General features: G+C 29.4%; 1 protein-coding gene across 1 annotated transcript in view; it reads right to left on the minus strand.

Annotated features, from left to right (window-relative positions):
* The window catches only part of LOC125857722 (protein NRT1/ PTR FAMILY 1.1-like), a gene marked incomplete at its 3' end in the record, with an annotated part of 27889 nt that extends 24203 nt beyond the window's left edge, over positions 1-3686 (minus strand). Inside the window, exons 1-2 of the mRNA XM_049537337.1 lie at positions 3509-3686; positions 3209-3426 (exon numbers count right to left, since the gene is read on the minus strand). Of these exons, the coding sequence (XP_049393294.1) occupies positions 3209-3426; positions 3509-3653 (363 nt within the window). The remainder of the gene's footprint in view (positions 1-3208; positions 3427-3508) is intronic.
* Between the last annotated feature and the right edge of the window lie 20895 nt (positions 3687-24581).

Here is a 24581-nt window from a genome sequence, read left to right on the forward strand (position 1 = left end):
CCATGATATGGAATTATATGGTAATTCCATATCATGATTTGAGATATTTTAATACAAAAATTGATCCACGAGTTTATATTTTGTTAAAACAACCCCACATTTATATTTACTAACCATTTATTTCATATGCAAATAAAATTTAAAATCACATCATTACTTTTTAAAATTTATTATTTTCACCGACATAAAATTTATTATTTTCACCAACATACAGTCACTTTAACTCACATCAACCGATTGTTAAAGTGATAAAATATTTATGGTCTATGAGCGTGAAAATATAGTTGCAGATGATATTGACCAACAAATGGCTCAAAGTAACAATGTTGGTTCGTCTTCTCGGTCACATGATCGAGAAATGCAAGTTCAACGTAAGGAAATTGTCCGTACTATGTGGGAGGATTATATTAAAGACTAGTACACTATAATTTATGTTCAATTTTTTTTTTATTAAATTAAAGTTAGATGAAACAATTACTTAAGTGGAGAACAAATAGCTTTGTAATAATTTATTATGTGATTTTAAAATTTTTTGTTTATTTGATAAGATTGAATAAATAATTGAGGCTATTTTAATAGATTTACAACTTATGTGATTTTTATGTTTATAAGAAAATATACAACACAAAAATTTCATATCGCATGTCCAAACAAAACTGCAATTTCATCTCATGATTCCATATCGCATGATCAAACAGGCCTAAGTAAAGAAATAGTGGATCGCCATAGGGACTGAGGCAGAAGCACAATTATGGGTTTGGTTTGCGCAAGTAACTTTTACTTAAAAAGTATATTTATGTTCAAAAATTTACATTAAATACTCCTTTCAGTCTAAAATAAATTTAAACTTTTCAGATGTGACGCCTTTAAAAAGCTAATTGACTACATTAATTAAAGTAAAAAAAAATCTTCTCAAATTCTTCTTAAAACTAGATAATTGAAAAAATTCGTAAAGATATTTTGGGGAAAAAACAGTCAACACAAATTTGAGCTTTTATTCATTTTGAACACTAAAAGAATGTGTCATAAATTTATTTTTGTGGATCGGCGACAGTATGTAACTATAGCAAATTTAAAACTCAATTATTATTAATATTTATAGTAATAAAGATTCACTAACTCATAAAACTGAAACATATAGTAAATTCAGAATTCAATTATCATATATCATATATAAAAGAGAACCTAAGACCCGCCTATGTAGCGCCACCACAAATCAGAATTCCCTGTTAATTTATTTATGAGAAAAGGCTCAAATATGCCATCGAACTTTCAGAAAAGGCTCATTTATGCCATCCGTTAAAAGTTTGGCTTATCTATGCCATTACCGTTTAAGAAAAGGCTCATTCATGCCATTATTTTTTAACGGTGGTTTTGCAAAACCATTTTTGCCACGTGGCCAATTATAATTCGGCCACGTCATTATTTTTTTTATAATAAAAAATCAAAATTTTGAACAAACATTTTTTTCAAAACCATTTTTTACACGTGGCCAATTATAATTTGGCCACTTCATTATTATTTTTATAATAAAAAATCAAAATTCTGAAAAAAATAATGACGTGGCCGAATTATAATTGGCCACGTGTAAAAAATGGTTTTGCAAAACCACCGTTAAAAAATAATGGCATGAATGAGCCTTTTCTTAAACGGTAATGGCATAGATGAGCCAAACTTTTAACGGATGACATAAATAAGCTTTTTCTGAAAGTTCGATGGCATATTTGAGCCTTTTCTCTTTATTTATTTTCAAAATTAGTCTTTCCTTTCATGAAAAGTTGTGACTTTAATGAAAAGCTGCTACTTTAATAAAGAGTTACAACTTTTATGAGAAGTTGTGACTTTTATGAAAAGTTGCGACTTTAATGAAGAATTGTGACTTTTATGAAAGTAGTAACCTTTCCGAAGGGTTACAACTTTTCCAAATAGTTGTAACCTTTCAGATAAGGTACAATAAACATGTATTCACACTACCCTTTGTTATCTATAAATAGAGTAATTTTCTCTCATTTTAAAATAACAAAAATTTTGAACCTCCTCTTCTTCTTCACAATTAAATATTTGTGTATTTTGTTCCTGTTGAGTGGCTCACTGACACTATTGATTATGTTACAGATCCTGATATGTATTTTTACAATCATTAATTTATGCTTATGTTATTAAGAATAAATGATAAGATTAATAATTTTCATTTTCCTTTACATTATTAATGTTTGTTACTACGTAATCTTGTAAGATAATATAGTGTTTTAGTTTTAATGCCTGACAAGTTTTAAGTATTATTTTATAATTTCTGTGACATAAAATTCCGTAATTTTACTACTCCCTCCGTCCACAATTGTTTGTCAGGGTAAGGTCATGCACATCCCTCAAGGAAAATTTAATACAAGGTGTAATTTGACTAATATAACCCTACTATATCAAGAATACCAAAAGTCCACATAACTTTTCAATTGAACTACACAATCATTAAGGGCAGAATTGGAAAAAAGTGACTAATTATTTCTTGATTGTTTAAATTGACAATTAATCTTGGACATCTATTTTTAGTATACCTGCCAAACAATTGNTGACTTTTATGAAAGTAGTAACCTTTCCGAAGGGTTACAACTTTTCCAAATAGCTGTAACCTTTCAGATAAGGTACAATAAGCATGTATTCACACTACCCTTTGTTATCTATAAATAGAGTAATTTTCTCTCATTTTAAAATAACAAAAATTTTGAACCTCCTCTTCTTCTTCTTCACAATTAAATATTTGTGTATTTTGTTCCTGTTGAGTGGCTCACTGACACTATTGATTATGTTACAGATCTTGGTATGTATTTTTACAATCATTAATTTATGTTTATGTTATTAAGGATAAATGATAAGATTAATAATTTTCATTTTCCTTTACATTATTAATGTTTGTTACTACGTAATCTTGTATGTAAGATAATATAGTGTTTTAGTTTTAATGCCTGACAGGTTTTAAGTATTATTTTATAAATTCTCTGACATAAAATTCCGTAATTTTACTAGTTATGAATACATGAAGTTCGTACGTACTTTTTAGATTCCAATTGTAAAATTAAAATTCTAGCTTTTAATTCAGGATCGCTATCAGATCAAGCTGTCCGTGGACCCAAACAATAAGATGAAGATAAAATGGAAAACTCTTAAACTTAAATTAACAAAAGATAAGTTAAAAGCTTTAGTTATATACCAGGAAACTGAAGATGGAACCAAGGCCAATAGTAAGGAATCGACCTAAATATGAATCAGCAACAACAGCTCCAACGATAGGCAAAAAATTAGTAGCAGCTGACCAGAAAAACAGAAGATTTTGAGTTGTAGTAACGTCCATCCTGTAATCTCTCATCAAATAAAATGTCATATTTGGTAAAAGCCCATAGCTCGCCACACTCTCCAGTGCCTCATTTGCTGTAACAATTCAAAAATAAACTAAACATAATTACAAAACAAAACAAAAGAAATCCCCAAAATATTTGAACTAGTCGAGTACCTATGATAAAAGGCATGGTAATTAATCCACCCTTTTTTCTACTTTTAATTGGAATCAGAGAAGGACGTGAAGAAGTTTGCTTCTCTGAATCCTCCATTTTAGATCCTCGATCTAAAGGAAGATACTCCGCCATCTCTTGCTCCATCGCTTCACGTACTGAAGTTTTTTAAGCAGATAAAAAGGCCAAAAGAGATGAAAAAATTGAAAAGTGGATCAACAAGTATGATGGGAAGGACTTTTTAGCAAGTGCAAGAAAAAGGCATGATGATTAATTATCACATATTTCTGCATCACTTCCCATTTATATATAAGAAAGAGTTTCTTATTTTTTAAATGAATTCCGTGTGAAATGTTAGTGGACTGTCCTGCTGCTTCCATTATCCATCTTCTAACACGCTTTCACTTTAGTTTTTTTTTTTTTTTTTAAAAAAAAAGTAGCTAAAGAAAATAAAAGGAAAAAATTAATTTTTTGTCGAAATTATAAAAATGAATTGATTTCAAGTGTTTCATATATTGTTGAAATAGGTGTTTGATTAAACTAAAATAAATGAAACATACTAAGAAAGATTGTTATTTTTCTAGGAATACTTATATAGAAAAATATGCATGGCTGAAACACTACTTTCATTTTGTTTTGATTTTCCTCTTTGGTGAATTTCAGTTCAATAAGTAATTACAAGTAGAGTCACCATGAAAATTACACTTAGGGATGTAGTATAATACCCGTCTTATGGGCATTCAAGTGTTAAAAGTAGGTAACTTAACTACAATCCTCTTGTCTTATGGGGAGTAAATGGCCAAAAACATTACTTAGTTATAATCCAAACTTAAAACTGCATCTTCATATTATAATAATAAATAAATAACATCGTTGAACTATATATCTCTCTTAGTTTTCTATCAAAAACTAACAGCTTCAAATAGAAAATATGACATGCACGTGACTTATACCTACAAATCTACCATTATTATTGTCCCCTCTCCCTAGCTTCTTCAGCAAAAGCGAAAACATAAGCTTATGTTTCTTTCATTTTTATCATTTGGAAAAATATAGACAGGAAAAAGTGGAAGATAAATACTCCACCCATACCTTGCTTTCCAATAGCCCTAATATAGCTATAACGAATAGATATTTGGTGAGATTAATTTAAGAAATGTGAAGAATAATATGAAAAATAATTTCTTCTCTTTAAAATAGAAAGATTATTATATAGATTTTCTCATCTATGTTATCCCAATTTTAATGTTTAGATAAAGTAAAGGAAATATAATATTGTATGTAAATGAGATGCATAATTTGTTTTTTTTTAATAACAATAATAATATATTCAGTGTAATTCTATAAGTGGGTATGAGAAGGGTGATGTGTACATAATCTTACTTTTATATTGTGAAGATTTTTATAATTAATAGTTAATATCGTGTATAAATGAGATACATAGTTCATCTTTTACCTTTATAACTCGAAGACTTTTTATATATAATTAATAGTTACTCATTTTGAATTCATAAAACAATTTAAAAGTTTACTAATAAATCAATTGATTACATGTTGAAAATAACAAACATATAGATATCCTTATCAATTTTTGGTAAGAATATTATTGTATTAATTTTTTATTTCTACAACTGAACAACAATGGATTGATTTGATATTAAGATTTGCTGAACCTTTTTAGCGTTAGAGTCCAAATGGCAGTCGTTTGGTGTGGAATAATCATGCGCTTTTGGTTGAAGCCGTTATTTCTTAACATAAAACTAACAGAGGGACGTAACTTGCAATATTTTGGATAGTTTAAGATGTTTTATGTTTATTATGATAGGGAAAGGATATAGCTTAAGAGTTGGGTATAATTGAAAGATGTTTTTGGCCCAAAACTCTCTTGTGAGCATAGCCAGATATACTGTTTGATTAACAAGTCCAACTGAACCTATATTTTGCATGTGCCCGTGCAAAAAATCGCTTAAATTACAACAAAAATATACCAATTCAAAGGCGGATCCACTTTTAAGGTAGTGGATGCACGTGCACCCTTTAACTTTTATTTTTTTTTTATGTGTATATACACATATATTCCTAAAAATAAGGATCATATAATTAAATATGCACACTAAAACACATAAATTGAGTTGGTGTAACTGTAATGTTCAACAATGTTTGTTGCGCTTCTTTGCAACTCGCATGTCCTGAGATCAATTTCGGATGTTGCATTTTCTTTTTGTCAAATTTTTTTAGGCATATTAAAAAACCTCAAGTGAGATCTGAACTAGCAATCTCAAAGTGTACATTAAGGGGTCGTTTGGTGTGATAGATAAGAGGGGTTAATCTCATGATAATTTTTGAGTGCCCTTTAATTCACCGTTTGATTGTAAAGAATGACATAACTTATCCCAGGATTAGCAATTGGTACTGAGATAAGTTATCCCTGTAGAAAAGTGGAATTGTAATCCTAGGATAACTTATCTAGGGATAAAGTATATAAAATAACAAAAATACCCTTCTTAAACTCTCTTTTAACTTTTACATTCATGTATATTAACATAATTTTAACAACATTTATAATAACATTCACAACCTTAATTATTTGTTGTTTTTATAAGAGTATATTTTTAATTAAAAATTACATTTTATAAATATAGTTTTTATTCATGAATACATTATGAATTGGATTTATTTGCCTAATTCTAATGTTTATTTATACTTTGATTTCTCTTAAAATGTTCACTCCAATATTAAATTACATATTTTCAGATTAAATAGTTTATTACTCACTTAAAAATTATATTTTATATATCAATTAAAACGTAGATAACTTTAATAATAAATTTTTTCTAACTATACTAAACTTAAAAATAGAAGTTTTATTCTAAGCTAAATAAGATGAAAGTTTTATTTTTAAACTAAATAAGATAGAAGTTTCATTCTAAGTTAAATAAGATGAAAGTTTAATTTTAAAAACACACGGCACAATCATGAAAATGCATATCCAAAAAAATTAAGCTATACAAGATGAAAAATTTATTTTTAAGAATGAATAACTAAAGCTTGCAAGTAAAATGTACAAAAAAAAATATTCCCTCCGTCCCATTTTATGTGGCACCATTTCCTTTTTGGTTAGTCCCAAAAAGAATGTCACATTTCTTTATATGGTAAATTTATAAAGGTACAATTCATCTTTTATCCTTGTTGGTTCCACTTAAACTTAAAATAATACTCCAATATATTTATGAGGAGAGAGAAAAAAAAGTCTACTTTTTAATGAGCAATTTGGTAAACATTTCAAAGTCTTCATTTATTTTTTAAACTCCGTACCTGGTCAAATTTTGCCACATAAAATGGAACGGAGGAAGTAATTAAATAAGGTGGAGGATATTTTTGTAAACAAACAAGTTATTATTAGAAATTATACAATGAATATAAATTTGGATATGACAAACCAAACAAGCGATAAAAATTACTCTCATCAACATAATTAATTTCAGCATAATTTATCCAACATAAATAATTTCATCATACTTGTATTCAAATCAAACAACCGCTTAAAGTGTGGTTAGAGATGGTATAAGGATTAGCACTTTCAGCGGGATTTTTTTAAAAAAAAAAAAAAAAAATCAAAATTGAAGTAAAAAAATAAAAGATTGTTAAAAATTTAATTAAGAAAAGTGTGGGGGCGGGGGGACTATTAAAGTAAAAAAGTAAAAATGTGACGGACAAAACTTAGGCTACTTTTTTTTTTTTAAGAGCGGTGGTTGGTTACATCTAGGGTGTCAAATGGGCGGGTTGGGTTAAAATTGAAGATATTAGAATGTATTGAGATAAAAAAAGGGGTTGGATCTTGACTCGCCCAAGTTTACTTTGGACTCAAATGGGTTCGGTTCAAATGGGCTAAAAAACGGATTGGGTCTTGACCCGTCCAATTTGATCCGATTAATCTCAATAATGTTAACATAATGATATTTAACTTTTATAATTACAATTCAAATTTCTGCTCAAGATTTTTTTTTAAAAAAAGTAACAAATGGATAGATAAATCCTAAAGATGTTAAATAGATAATAATTCATACATTTAATATAGAAACATATCTTAGTAAAGAGTTTTAAAACGGATTGAAATTAGAGATTGAATTGGGCTCAATTGAAGATTCTCTTTAAATGGGTTGGACTTGAATGGGTTGAGATCGAACCAAATTCAAATTATCTTGAGCTCAATTCTGAACGGATTACCTATGTTTGGGTTCATTTTTGACACCCCTAGTTACATTGTTGTTCCCAATTCTTTTCACCACTGAGGGATCGTTTGGTTCCGGGATAAGATCAAAACTAATTCATATATAATTTGGTCATTTATATATGAATTTTATATCATGTTTAGTTTATAAATAGGATAGAAGTTATTCATGTATTAATTTTATATAATATTTATATTTAAATGTTGTATTTATAAAAATTATACATAAATTAATTTTATACGGTGTTTGATTGCTTTTTTTTGGTTTGATTTGATTTGGTCTGGTATTGAAAAAAATATGGTTATATTTTAACTTATAAAAGTCAACCCGAGACTATACCAACCCGACATTATATATATAATTTTAAAATTTTCTTTTATGCATAAAAATATTTACTTGATACAATAATTTATAAATATTTCTTATACTTTTTCATAATTTTTGTCTTTACATATTATTTCAAGTTTGACTTAAAATTTTGAATGGTCTAATAAAATTTATAGTTCATAGATATTAGTAACTAACTCTAATAAAACTCAAATCAAATTCAAATCAATACTATTTCTAACAAAAAGATCAATTCAACATTAAGAATGACAATACTGTTGAATATTTGTTTTAGTTTTACATTGGTTTAGATAATAAAAATACAATCTAATTTTAATTTTTAAAATTTTTAGTTATGTAATTATTTCTTATTTGATTTGTTTTTAGCATGATTTAATATTTTTAAATTGTCATATCTTCATAATGATTTATTTATTTGCAATATTTGTTTTATGCAATTTCATTATTATTTTTTGTGGAATATTTTAGTATTATCACTCATATCATATTTTTTGTTTTTTTCTTATAAAACATCTAAAATAGTTATATTTTGGTAGGATTAAAGAATATTTGAGACGCAAGTTAATTATATGTTTGTATGAATATTTTATCGAAAAAATTCAAAAAGGCTTCCGGGAATTTGACAAATTAAAAGAAAAACCCAAGATTAAAAAACTTAAATTTTATTAGTTTGATTTGACTTATTAATTTAAAAAACGCAAATTTTATTAGTTTAGTTTAAAAGTTTTAGTTAATTACCAGGAAGCTGACCAGAAAAACAGAAGATTTTGAGTTGCAGTAATGTCCATCATGTAATCTCTCATTAAATAAAATGGAGAAAATGGTCAAAAGCCTCCCCAACCTATAGTTGGATTTCCAATTACATACTCATACTTCACGGGGGTCCTATTACCCCTTCTAAACTTTTTTTTTTACATATTATCTCATCCTTATTTGCTGACATGTCCACATAAACCAGATATAATAAAATGTTTGTTTACACGCGCTGCCAAGTATTAAATGGACCCCATAACTCTAAAATTTCCCTTAATCTTTTCATTTTTCTCTAAATCATAACCTTTTCTCAATCACTCCATATTCACCCCATTCTCTTCATGATATGAGATTTCGTTCCTATTGAATTAAAAGAACAATTTTTGAACTACTATGAAAGCTTATTCAAGTCCGCATTTGCCATTATTTACCCTAACAAAGCAAAAAACAATGAATTTGAAGAATAATTTTTGAACCCTAACTATGAAATCGGAGAAATTACACGCCCTAAAGCTTCAAGCTTTTTCGAAATTGAAACTACAGTTGAATGCTTTGACAAGTAAATTCAAGTTTTAAGCTGATTTGGGAGAGAATCAAGGAATACAATTGAAAATTGAGAAAAAGAGAGTTCGATTTTTGGAGAGAATGAGATTATACCATTGGGGATTAATTATAGTTGATTTGGACTCACACGTGTACTTTTCTTCAGTTTTTGACGTTTTATTTTCTCTTCTTACGCGCCTATGGGAGTTGTTCTCACCTTCTTCGACATGTCAGCAAATAAGGTTACAGATTACATCTCATTCAAATAAATATTGTAATCTTGTAGAATAGCCAAGAGTTTGAGACGATCATAAATGAAAGTATGAAACTATATCCTGACTTTATTTACGCAAATTATATAAATATAATTTATCAATTTACTATCGAGTTATTGATTGGCCTGTCAAAAACGGATAACCTGATATAAAAAAAATTAAGTTTATTATCAAAACCGCTAAAGCGATAACTCGTTAACAATATATATATATATATATATATATAATATTTTTAATTGTAAAGTATTGTAATTTATTTTCTCTTTGTCCAACAATAGTCGTCCACTATACTATTTTGGGATGTTCAACAATACTTGTCAACTTTATGAAATCAAAGTATGATTTTACACTTAGTTCCTAATTTATCGATATTATTAATTATAGTCATTTCCTTATTATATTTTTCAAGATATTGTATTTATTACTATCTCCGTCCACTTTTAATTGTCATGTTGTGCATTTCGAAAGTCAATTTGACTACTTTTCAAAGTTAAATTAGATTACATTAATTTGATATTTTAAACAAAAAATATACGAAAAGTACTTTTCATTGCAATTTTTGGCATATTAATATGATAAAAAAAAAAATACATCATAAAATATTAGTCAAAGTTCTTATAGTTTGACTCTAAAAAAGGAAACCATGACAATTAAAAGTGGACGAAGGAGTATATTCAAAGGGTGATATAGTAAAATTACTCTTCTATTTATAGTTTCTTAAGAAATGTGCAAAGTCAATAGAGGACAAGTATTGTTGAACAGAAAGAGTAGTATTTTTAACGTAATTTTCAAATAATATATGTTATTCTTTCTGTCATAATTTATGATGACACAAGTTAAAATTTGAGAATCAACTAAAGTTCTAATATATTTTTTAAAATATCTTAAATTGTTAATTATTATGATTTATAGTGCATTTTACATAAATTTTAAATTTCAATAATGTGTTATTCATCTATACTGACTCAAATGTCATGGGTGAAATTTCAAGAGTTAATCAAATTCTCAATTAATATTTAAACTTGTTATAATTATGGATAATGTTAAATGGGTAGAAATTTAAAAAAATTATAATATCTTTTTTATTTAAAAATAAACTGATTTTTTTATCATTTTTTAATTAAAAAAATTAAAATTAAAAAGGTAAAAATATTCAAAAAGATAAAATAACATATTTATTTTATGGCCAACAGAATTTTTCTATAATTATTACACTATAATTTTCAGTAGAGTAGTAGAGTATTTATTATAATTGAAAGCAAACTATTTAGGACCTTTTCTCAACCCCGCGTGGCCTTTTAATAAAAAGAAAAAAAAAGTAATAAATAGTTGTCTAAACAGTAGACCTAAAAAAGTGATTTTGTTTGAAAGTTTTTTTTTCTTCTTTTTTCTATCTAGGGGTTTTTTAAAATATAAGAGTGAATGGATGTGAAATGTTAGCAAAAACATCACATCATAATGTTAAATAAGAACTTGCATTATCAATTATTGATGAGATCATATTAGCAATTTTGAAGTTGATTCACATGGCAATAGGATAATCATCTAAGTGGGATAATATACATATCTCTAAATGGACTCAATTAATGGAGAAAAGGGGTCAGTGGGAGCAGAGGAGGAGATAAAAGTTAGGTTACGAATTCAGCTAAATATTAAATTTAAAACTCAGTTATTAATATTTAAAGTTATTATTTTAAAATTCAAAATTATAAAATGAAAATTTTGATTTTGCCTTTTGTAGGTGGGATGGACCAAAAAAAAATGTGGGTAATTTTTTGCCAAAATTACAATCATTAACATGAACTCAATCGACATTTTCTCTTGTCAACTAGATATAATTAATGTTTTTCAATCAAAGATTTATCAAAAATAATTTTTCTACCTTATAAAAATAAAAATAAGATCCGCGTACCTTCTATTATTTCTCGATCCTATTTATAAAAAAATGATAATTATTGAGTGGAATCCACTAATCATCCATACAGATAGTGGTGCAATATTATATTATTTGATGGAGTGTTATAATGATCTAAATTATTTTTGGCATTAGCATCTTTGTAAATAGTATATATTTAGTTTGTATTTTGTAAGCCTAAGATTTATGTACTCCTTTGTGTGATTAGTGATTTTTGGTATATATACAAATTGAGATTACATTTGAAAGTGTGGTTAATAACAAAAGTTTCTAAATAATTTATGTCAGCAATAATTAATCAAGAAGGGGAATCAAATTATGTTGAAAAATTAAAGAAAATCCCATGGTCAACGTTGAATAACCTTTTCTTATGATCTTTCATTTATTTATCAAAAAAGTTAAAGATCTTTTTTAAGATGCTCAGATGGTCTGGTAAAAAAATTATATTTAGATATTTCAGTGAGGAGGTGTGAAAGATTGATTATAGTAGACTTAAAGAGAGATAGTGATAGGTCGAAGAAGTATTCAAAATAAGTGATTAGACAATATATGACACATTTGCAGCTTATCGATGACATGATTTTAGACAAGAGGATATGAAGATCAAAGATTAGGGTAGATGATTAGTAGATAGTAAAACGTTGTCTAGTTTTCAATATCAGTATATTATTATTGTTGTTGTTGTTGTTGTTGTTGTTGTTGTTGTCCAACTATATATCTTATTCTTCAATTTACTTTTTCTTTTGCTTAGGTTATCGTCTTATATATTTGTTATTGATATTGTTCTTTTCTTCATTATTTTCAGCTGACTTTTTTATTATTGTATTTTCTTTTCATATGTGTTATATACGACCGTCTTCAAATTCCACTAGAATTACATTGAATATATTATTGTTATTATATCCTCGATGAATTTTATTTATTTAATTATTTCATTTTGTTCCTTTGTTAAAAAAAAAATTAATTATGCTTGACGACTTTCATTATGCTTCCATTTTGAGCAACAATGGAAATGTTAGTCTTTAATTGCTTTGATTAACCAGCTGGAAGACGCTTTAATTAGAGGAGATGAATTTATGATCATGCATGCAGGATCATTTGCACTTTTTCCCCTATGTGCAAATAATTTTTTCTCGGGATATAAGTTTATATTTTGTATCATAATATTTCACGAGCTATGTTCTTTATTCTTGAAGAACCTAGTTATGTCCTGCTAGGCATAAGTTTGAATTTTTAAGGACATAAATTAAAGATCGACTCATTTAAAGGGTAAATTGTGCAATTAAATGCATAATTAAAGGTGTTAAATAGACGAGTTGGACGGAATGTGAGTGGATCAAAATAGTTAATAAATGGATGAGTTATTGACCACTCAGAGATTACTTGGACTGAAATGAATTGAACTGCAATGGACTAAAACACAGATCAAAATATTTTAAGTTAATTTTATTTGCATGATGAAGTAAGAGCAATTAGTACTAAACATTTACGTTTGATATCACAAATATGATTTTCCTCCATTGCTTTGAATTATTGTTTGACCAACTTATATAGAAAAAAATTGAACTATTTGAAAAAAGATTATATTTACTTTATTTACTTAATTACGTTTTATTACACCTCCACATGACCACATGATGTGTGAGATGACTTGATTTATTTATATGTATGATAAATCAATAACGTAGAAATTTTTCTTTGAAGGGTTGGTGACACTCAATTTAATTATATGAAACCACTTAATCAGAAAAATATTAGGAGTAACTATTAAAGAAAGCAACCGCTATATTTATTTAATTCTATAATCAACAAATTATTGGACTAATTTCTCACTTAAGTTTGAAAATAATTAACATAACACTCATGCTATTAATTAAAATCAAATTTTAAGTTGTATATTACACTCTTCACTTTTTGGTTTATCCCAAGACCCAAAAGTATCAACCTCAATTTTAGATTTTAAGAGTCTTTAAGTTTAATCGTTCCTTTAAAAAAAAAAAAAACTTTTTACGTTTGGTGCCCAATAGCTTGTTTGGATGATGGTAATATATTGTATCGTATTGTATTGTTATTTTAAATATAATATTTATTTTGATTGTTGCTTAGAATTTTTGTATCATAAACGGTTCTCTTAGTTTATAAACATGGATGGATGCAATATTTTATTTCAAACGCTTCAAAAATAAATTCAGCCGATTTCGTGTTAAGTATTAGTGAAGCTATAATTTAATAGGCATAATACATAAATAAACACTCAAATTTGGTAAAACAAGTAAATACTTCAATTTTGAGTGTGCATGTTTAGATACTTCAACTTTTCTCCATTATGTTAGTTGAACACTCCAACTTACAAAATGATCATCTAGATACCTCCAAAATTTATGTTTCACGCCAATCACGTGTCAACTAGATAGGTAGAAAACGCAAACATTAAGTACATGTAGAAAAAACTCGTAAATAATTTATATATGCACACGTGTATTTGTGTATGTATATTTGATCAACTGCTTTAGGTCTTAATTGATTCTTCAAAGTCGTTTAGTTATTAGTTAGAGTTATGCGGGTATTAGTTAGTTATGACTTATGTTGATTTTGTTATGTATATATTAATTATGCACATGATCCCAAAATATGAGAAATATGTCATATTTTTGCTTTAAGTCAAAGTTAAAATTACTAGTATATTTGAGAAGAGTGATTAATTTATGGTCACATACCGCTTTATTCATAAGAAAGCTTTCCTTATTAAATATTTATTATACCTAAAATTTGAACTCGGTACATTTAATTAAGGAATGTGTAGTTCTACTTGCATTCGATGTGGAAGGTTGCATTTCTTTTTCTTGTTGTTGGTCCCACTATCTACTCAACTTATAATAAAAAGATGTCTCATCGTTCAATAATAGTTGTCTATTATATTATTTTGATATGTTCAATAATATTTATTCATATTATAAAATTAATAGATAGTTTAATATTTAGTTCCTAATTTATTATTATCCTTAATTATAGTTATTTCTCTTTTACAATTTTTAATACGTTGTGTTTATTATATTAAAAGAGAATGTAGTAAAATTATCCTTTTAGTAATGGTATTTTCTTAAAATGTGTGCAAAATTAATTGTGGACAAATATTTTTCAAACAAGACAAGTACTAATTTATTTTGAGAAAATAATCAAAATGGTCCTTGATGTATAAGGGTTGTTTTATGTTGATCCTTAATATATTCCACATGATCTATATGGTCTTTAATGTATTATAAAAGAGGATCAATTTGATCCTTTGACCTAAAACTAGCAGATACATAAAAAAAATCAGACTAACTTTAACGCTAGGTCCCATTTCAAAATAAACCGCGAAAACTTTCTCATCTCCTCATAATCCATAGCGCCAAAGTTGCCCTAATTTTCTTCATCTTCATCTCTTACAAATTTCACTAAAGAATTATATATGCAGTAAAAACACTTACGTGCTTCTTTATTACCTAGAATGTTCATCAAAAGAAATGGTGACAAAGAATCAACTCTATATTATGGTAAGATTTTTGTTTTTAGATTTTATGATTTGCGTGTATTTTACTACTCTTTTTATTGTTTCTCTTATGACTTCTTATGTCTCTGTCTAGGTAAAAGTACTGTCTTTTGTTAGTTTTGAGAGTGTTAGATAAGGGTCTCACAACCTAAGCCTTTAATCTCGTAAAAAATGTTCACTAGTGGTCCCAGAAATATTAATATATCTTGATTATGTTGAAGTAAAGAACCATAATTTAGAAGATTTGAAGCAAATGCCTGTTATGTGTGGCAATAGGAATGACTCGGAAATATTTTGGCATAAATTTGGAAAGTTCGGCGATAGGTGGAGATTAGTGTCTACTGAAGTAGAAGCTCTCTCAATTGAAAAATTTATCCCGAATGATAGAGTAGTTGAGTTGTATTTTGAACATTTGGACTCCTACATTGAAGTAGATTCTAGGCCACACAAATTGCACATTAAACCAAAAGCATATATAATGTGGTGACACATACAATTCTGATGAGTTTGAAGATTCAAAAAATGAATTATCCTTAAAAGACATGGACAAAAAAAGCAAAACTTTGAGGATGAAACTTATTAACAACGAAGTTCTGAGGAAGTTGTCTAATGAAGATGGAGATTCAGATTGTGTGGACTCTGAAGATCAGAAGAACTTGAATGAATGGTGATTCTGATAATGAGTGCTTTCATTTTCCAAAGCATAACCCAAAAACTGAAGCAAAACATCTTATATTAGCATTAGAATATACATTTGGAAGCAAGGAGGAGTTCAAAAATGTGGTATCAATTCATGAGCTAAAAGTTGGGAAGAGTAATAGGTGGATAAAAAATGATGGAAAAAGAGTAACAGCGAAGTGTAGAAATTCAGATGGTAAATGGGTAATTATGGCATCGAGACAAGGCATTTCAGATTAAAACTCATGATTCCAAGCATATCTGCAAACGTTGGAACCATCGCAACAAGACAATAGACAGCTCTTCTTTCATTGCAAGAATGTCTCTTGATGCTATCAGTCAAAACATAGAGTGAAAGGTGTCTGACTTTAGAGACACGGTCAGTGTGGGACTTAAAGATCATGTTACTTTAGCTAAAGCTAGAAAAGCTAAAAAGAAGGCACTTGCATTAATGATGAAGATGTGAAAGAATAATTTTCCATCCTTTGGGACTACAGTAGCCTTGAAATTAGAAGGTCAAATCCTGGAACTTCAATGTATATGAAGCTAACTCAAAATGAAATGTCGAACAAACCATATAGATTTCAAAGAATCTATGTCTGTTTTGCTGCTTGTAAGGACAGATTTAAGGCTGGATGTAGAAAAATATTTGGGTGTGGATTGATATGCCGCGAAATAGTGGCGCATTTGATACTTAATAACTATGAACTAATACTGGAAATAAGTGAAATTTTGGATTATTTTATGGGTTTGTTAAATGTGTAGACACAATTTGGGTTGTATAGAAAAAGCGGAAAAAGAAGCAGAACTGATGTCGACCAAGTGAAATTCACGGACCGTGAACTTCATTACAGTTCGTAGTAGAGCTCGTGGAAGTATGGCAGTGTTGTGCCTTGAGAAGATGACGAGCATGAATAACCAAGTGAAGACCACAGAGGGTTCCACAGGTCGTAGTCCTCACCACAAACCGAGGTACCTACCGTGAAGCTAAACCAGTGTGACATCAAGGGAGAGTTGAAAGAAGGTTGAAACCCAAGGGAAGACCAGAGGAGACTTCACTAGTCATGGTCCTCACTACAGACCGTGGTAGCTCCTGTGGTGCAATTTCCAGTGAAGGCATTGAAGACCCAACCTTTGGGAAAGTTAAAGGAAAGATCACAGAGGGCTTCACGACCCGCGAAGCCCTCTACGAACCGTAGAAGTGGTCGTAGAGCCATCCTTACATTTCAGTCCTAGTTCGACTAGGACTCATTTTAAACATTCTATTTTGAACTACTTAAGGTTTTTTTAGCATTATTATTCATTATCTTATATTGGACAAGGAGGAACACTGTATTATTTTTATTTTACGATATTTGAATCATTGATTATTGTTATCAGTTGGAAATTCGGATTCAGACTATCAAATTATCAAAGTGATTATTGATTTGCTAATTATTTTCGTAAGTTTTTCTCAATATGTTTTCAATCCTAATTACTGATTGTTTATGTGAAAACATGAGTGGCTAAATACTACGATTGAGGTTGTGGGATCTGTGACGATATTCTAGTTACGATTCCGTAAAACGAGTAAAAGGCAGTCTGTGTGTACAGCCTATAGTTCTTAGCTTTCAATATCATTTTAGTCTAATGAGTGCACGCATTAGACGAGCATGTGTCTGGTATTTGTTCGAGAGAAAACTACCAGTTAGGAAAAAATTGAATTAAATTAACAAATTGGAGTTAAAGCTTGAGTTCAAGAGAAAAGATCTTTAACACCATATCATTTCAAGCAAGGTTCAATGTTAGTAACACACTAAGATCGAGAGAACATGATTGATCATTATCTGATTATGCTGAGAAGCGTTGGATAAATTTCACTCGCAAGGATTTTATAAACATTGATTTGCCTGACACTCAAATTACAGGAGAACACTAGAACTAATGTTATGGTGAACACAATCCTGATTTCTCTTAATTAATTGAATAAATCTTACAACAAAATAGTTTGTTAGTCTTGGGCCTAGATTTTGACTGCAAGTTTTGGTAATTATAACAATTCAACCATACCCAATTTACTTTCATTTGTTATTTGTCTAGGAGGTAATAATAACATTTGAATAAACGCGATAGTGAAACCTTATCTGTAAAGAAATTCTCTGTGGGATCGACCTCAACTCTAGTTGAGTTCTGTAAATTGACTTCGACCGTTTACACTTCTTATTTGAAGTGTAAGCTTGGACGTATCATGGATGGGTGTTGGTTGAAGGGTCAAATGTATGGATATCAGTTGTTGACTGCAGTTGGCTTGGATGCCAATAATAATATTTTTCCAGTGGCCTATGCAGTTGTAGGAAAGGAAACTAGGGATACATGGTCATGGTTTTTTACCTACTTAATTGATGATTCGGAGATTAATGATCAAGCTGATTGGACCTTTATGTCGAACAAACAAAAAGGACTCATTGAAGCGTTTAATAAAGTTTTCCCATTCGTGACTCATAGATTTTGCGTAACACATCTTCATAATAATTTCAAGAAGGTTGGTTTTAGAGGTTCCTCACTAAAATGTGCGCTTTGGGCTGCTGCAAGTGCTACAACTGTGGAATTTTTTAATGCTCACATCAATGACATTGTTAAATTGGATGCCAAAACTGTTGGATGGTTGAAACAAAAGGAACCTACTGAATGGTCTAAATCACATTTTTCTCCCAATGTTGAGTATAATATTTTGTTGAATAATATGTGTGAATCATTTAATAGTATGATACTTGATGCTCGAGACAAGCCAATCATCACTTTGTTGGAAAAATTAAAATATCTTCTTATGGCTATATTACAAGCTAATAAAGCTGATAGATGAAATTCTTATGATGTTTACCCTTGGATCTGCACATAAGTGAAAAAGATACTGCTGATTTTATTCCTAAAAAGTCGAATGAATGGAACTCTGAAATTCTTGACGGAAGTGTGAGCGATATTAGGGCTGTGGACCTTGCTGGCAGAAAATGTAGCTATAGAAAATAGACCATTACAGGAATCCCTTGCAAGCATGCTATTTCGGTAATTTGGCATAAAAATGACGAGGTTATTAATTATGTGGATGACTACTATAAGGTGAAAATGTATAAGAGAATATATGAACCATCTATTCTTTCAATAAATGGTTCACTGTTGTGGCCTAAATCAGGCAAGATCTCTCATTTGCCTCCAATCTTTTCAAGACAAAATAAGTCAGGGAGAAAGCAAAAGTTGAGAAGGAAAGAACAAGATGAAGAAGAAGCAAACATCAGTTAACTATAGTCGATGTCACAAGTCTGGCCGTAATACGAGAACTTGCAGGTTTAACTATGTACATCCAAAAGGAGAAGTTTTTGAGTCAGCTTATTGGATGTCTTCTACTTCATTTGTACCTGAAAAATTGCCGGTAAATATTTTTATACCTAAGTAAGTTAGCTTGGAATCTTAAAAGAATCTGATTTTTTTCTTTCTACAGGTTAGAAGAATAAAGTTTATCCATGATGATAATGTTGCGTCATCCGACATTAATATTTAATCTGGTATCTTTATATCTTAGTTAATGGTGACTCTATATGTTTCACATGGATAGCTATTTTGAAGTGACCATATTTTTGTTGATTATTTGATAGCTGATTTAAGTGAAGAATTTTTTGAATTTTTGCCGCTAGCTGGTTAAAGTCAAGATATTTTGTTGGTTTAATGCTAGTAGCTGGTTGAAGTGAAGATATTACAAATTAACTTTAGTATTTCTTTTGTTACTTTTATTCATTTGAATCAACTCATGTAATGTGATTTTAATAAGTTGCGACTTGTGATTAGAAACTTCAATATGCACCAGCTATTGTTCCATCAATCTAACTTCAATTTATGCTCTAATATTGATATGGCCAGATGATAGGATTACAGGGGAAGAGGGAGAATTAATTAATGTCATTACTTTTAAGCTAGTGAAGGATAACAATCTACATGTTTTGCATTCTTTATTTTTGGTAATCAAAGAAAGGTTACCAAGTGACAACTTAAGCGGCTTGAAGCATAGTTGACGTTCAATCTAAAGGATTTATGATCTTACTTATTGTCCCCTTATTTCAAACTCAAAAAAAGCCTTGATCGATATGCGAAATATGTGATCGTATAAATATTGAAATAAGAATCTTGGAGTTGGACAAATGGTTCCAACCCTTGATAAGCACCAGAGCTACGTAAACTGTTTTGCAAGCAAACAGATTTCCAAAAATTGCATCACTTCCCTGTTAGTTATCATTGTTTGTTGCCTATCTTCACAAGGTAAGGATAAGATTTACGTACATCATATCCATTCTGAACTTCACTAGATATGAGTGTGCTCATTAAAAGTGCACTAGATGTGCTAATAAAATATTTCAACGCACCAAATTTTTTCATTGATTATAAGCACATATGCTCAATTTACATTAGAATTCTCAATATTAATGCACCAGGTATTCTCAATAAAATATGCACCAGCTATGTTCAATTTGCACCAGATTCTACAATTACAAGGGACCAAATTTTTAAGGTGGAATCTGCACTTCAATTATAAGAGCTAAAGCACCATATTTTTGTGAAACGAAGTTGTCTATACAACTACATACACTAAAGATTACAGATCAAATCGCAATTAGATATCAAATCTAGAGTAGAGTCATACAAGATAATATACCAACACACATTCTCTCTACTTTTGACATTAACCAATTTTCTCTTCATTTTTTTTCACCTTTTCGTTATCTTTTTCAAGCTCATTTCTAATCTAGAGATATCGACTCCGTCTCAATCTTCCTTTTCAACTAGTGTTACTGCACAATGCTACTGTCCATTTTCAAATACTTTCAATATTCAGTTTCACTCCGTTTCTTTACTAATTTCGAAATCAAAAGCACTGATCGTGAATCAATTTCGTCACCTTCTCATAGGGCTTTGATTAGATCTTTTGTATGTATCTGCAAAAACAATCAATTTTTTACACAACGATAATGAATGACTTCTAGAATTGCTTTCTATTAAAAATCACTTATCATCTTTGAATTGGAGTAGCAATTGGGGATTTAGAGATGAACTAAAAAGAGAAAAACTTCATCTTTTTTAACATTTTGCAGTGAACTCTATGTTGACATCCAATTTTGGACCTCCACAATATAAATTAACATCGAGCTTCCTAAATTCCAAATGGTTTGAAATACTAGCCAAACCTATTTTAACTAAATCAAATTGGCTAAGTTTTTCCTAATCCCCTTTTAATAACCCCTGGCCCACCTATTTCCTAATTCAAGAAGCACCCAACATTAACAATACAATACATGTACCAACCGACCCCTTCCAATAAAATAATAACAACAACTGACCCCACCCCTTTTTCCCTTTTGACTTCTAACATACAATGCATACAATACATACAATTCCAAACAACACTACTTACAATACATCAACAGCAACCAGTCGGCCCTACCCCCTTTTTCCCTTCTAATTTCAACAATAGCAGTAGCAGTCCAAAATGTCAACAACAGCTGTACGCAGCAGCCCTGCTGCCTCGGATTTTCTGGGATTTTGGAGAAATTTCATACCAAACTCAGTTGCTCCCTGTTGGCCTTGAAAAGGAGCAAGAAATTTGAATTTGAAATGAGAAATTTCACCCGATTTCCCCCTAATTTCCATCTATATATTCATCTCTTTTGATCACCAAAAAAGGGGGAGAAATAGAGGAAAATTGATAAAAAAAAAAAAACAACCGGAAAGAGTAAAAAAAAAAAGAACAGAGAGTTTGAGTCTCCTTTATTAGAATTCAAAGTTATTTTATTTTTCGGAACCCATCGAAGCAGGCTCACAGTGGTGGTAGTTCTTCGTGGTTAAACTCGTTGTCTCAGTTCGCTGCCCAGAAAAAGGTAATATCATTCTTGCTTTTTGTTAAATTCCTCTTCATCTCGTGTTCGCATTGTTTGAATTTTTTGAATTTTGATCATGTTGTTGTTGTTCGCTTTTGGCTCCCATAATGGTGATACATAGTTGTCGTTTTAGCATTCAAATTTAGCTAAATGTTACTCCTCTTGTTGATAAGATATGGTGTGCTATAAATTTAGTGTAAGCTCGTTTGAATTGAATTACTATGATTTATTAAATCATTGGCGTGCAAATGTGACTCGTGTGCTAACATTAGCCAAAAATTATTTTATCTTGTTTTATATTGTAGTTGGTGTGTATGTGTACATATATAAGTGTAAAGTTATTGTGGTCTTTTCCCCAAAAATCTTAATACTTGTCTTGATATGGGTAGTTATTTGTCCTTTTTTGCTTAATACAGGATATTGATACAAATCCAATTGTCTCCTTCATTATTGAAGCTTCTTTTCAACTCATGCCATCTTATTTTATTATTATATTTTGTTTTTTTGCATTTTTCTTTTATGTTCCCAGGCAACTCTTGTCCCCTTGTTTGTTGTTAGATCATTTTACTCTCTTCATGAACTTGTACTTTGTCATGTTGGGAATCATATATGTTAGATTTATGTTTTGACTCGTGAACGGGATTTCAACATGATTTAGAGTCGAAAATTACATGATGTTAGTTTATTTATGAATTAAGATCGAATATTGACAGTCGTGTTGAAATAAGGTAATTTTAATAAGCACGGGTTTGAAATCATCGATGTACTCTTTGAGATTTGTCATTCGGTTGTTTCCTTTGGAAAGCCACATGAAGTTTGGTTTGGTGCCTTTAACTTCTTCAATCCCAATGTGCATCAAAGTTACTGTGAAGCTTTGTTAGTTTCACTTCCTTAATTCTTGATTCTTTGCATATCTATCCATCTAAGAGTTGTTAATGTTGGTCATGCTATTGTGAGGGAATTTATCTTATTACTATTTTACATACATAGCTACTTTAGTGAGTGTTCAATTTTGATTAGTTACTAATTCTTATCATTTCTTATTTTGTGCATGACCTTCCTCAATTTGGGTCCATTGGACCCTCTCCTTCATTCCTTGCATCTCGAGTTGGGTTGAAACCCAACACTCCTATTTTATCGAGTCGGTCGTCGTTATTGCTCAAATTGATGGGAAGCTAGAATACAAGGGAAAAGAAGCTAACTTACAGGCTAAGGAAGCTGAAACATAGGTCTCGAAAAGCCAGAAATGGGCTGTATATATATTGTATACAGCAGTATACATCATTATATAGAGATATACAGGTCAAAAACGCAGGAACACAGGGCTGAGGCGAAATACATGTGTTTGGAAGCAAGAAATACATGAAAGAGGCTGATATACACGTTAATATACACTAATATACATAAGGTTTATACAAAAACGGGTTCAGATTTAAACCCCCAAAAATTCCAGCGAATTTGGCCCAAAAGGAGGCCCAAATTCATTTTCTCCCTTACTCTTTAATTATTTAATTGTGATGATTTATTGTTTGTTGTTTAACTCTAACTTTATAATTTTTAGTTAACCTAATTAGACTCCCCAAAAGATAAGTTATTTTTTTTGTGTTGGTTAACTTTTAATATATATTTTTTATTTTATCAAATATGTGGATCAAATTATACTTTCTAATTAAGTTAAACATTTAGAGATATGTTTTAACGCCTCTTCACTTAATCACATTTTTATTCATTTTAAAATTGTTTTAAGTTAAAGTATTTTCTCAAATAAACTTTAAAAAAAATGTTAATCAAACCCATTTCAATTAATTGAATATATAAATATATATATATACACACACACTTACTTAGTCTTTTCTCAAAAAAAAAAAGGGTTAGTCAATTAATTAAAAAATAATTTTCATGCTTTAAATGGGTTTAAATTATTGTTTCAAAAAATGAATAAAATAAATTCCAATTAATTTCTAATCACTTGTATTTCGAGTCAAATGTTTCATTTTTGGGTCCCTTTCTCTAAAAAATAAAAAATAAAAAAAATGCGTCCTTTATTTAATTTTTTTTTTCTCAAAGTTAATCAAAAATAATGTAAGTTATTATTTTATTTTATTTTTATGCTAAATCTTTATTTTTTCTAAAAAATAGTCAAATATATTTTAGTCAAGTCACAGGTCAACCGCACGTTAGCGGACACTTCGAATGCTTAAACCCTTCTCGAAGTGTAAATTGAACCCCGAACCCTCTTTGGTATTTTCAAATGATTTTTTCTGTTTAAATCTTTGGAAATTGTAAGTTTTCTTAATTTCTTTAAAAAATTAAGTGGCGACTCTTTTCTAAGTATTTTCTCTAATTGTTTTATACTTAGAACATTTCAAAAAGTGATTTTTCTAAAGATAGTTAAATTACGGGACAACACTCTATGTTAAATGAGAAGAGGGAAGTTTACTTTAATGGTTGAGGAGAAAAAAAATAATATCCACAAGCTCTTCTAAAACAAATCGAAAAAATGTAGAGAATGAAGGAAAAAAGAAAAACTTTTGAGCGTTTTAAATTTTGCACGTTGGACCCGGCGTTAAAGTTAACTTGTTTTTTTTATGTATCTGTTAGTTTTAGGTCAAAGGATCCAATTGATTCTCTTTTATAAAACATTAAGAATCATATATATCATGTGGAATATATTAAAGATCAACACAAAGCAACTCTTATACATCAAGGACCATTTTGATCATTTTTTCAATTTTTTTTCCTTGTTGCTGGTCCCACTATCTCCTTCTAACAAGGTCTCAACTTATAATAATAAGATTTTTTATTTTTTAATAAAAGGGTCCAAAATGGATCCAAGAGTTTATTGGAACAAATTAAAAAGGCAATAAAACAAATATTGATGGGTTTAGAGTGTCATCCG

Source organism: Solanum stenotomum, chromosome 3, assembly GCF_019186545.1.
Source record: "Solanum stenotomum isolate F172 chromosome 3, ASM1918654v1, whole genome shotgun sequence".
NCBI classification, from domain to species: Eukaryota; Viridiplantae; Streptophyta; class Magnoliopsida; order Solanales; family Solanaceae; genus Solanum; species Solanum stenotomum.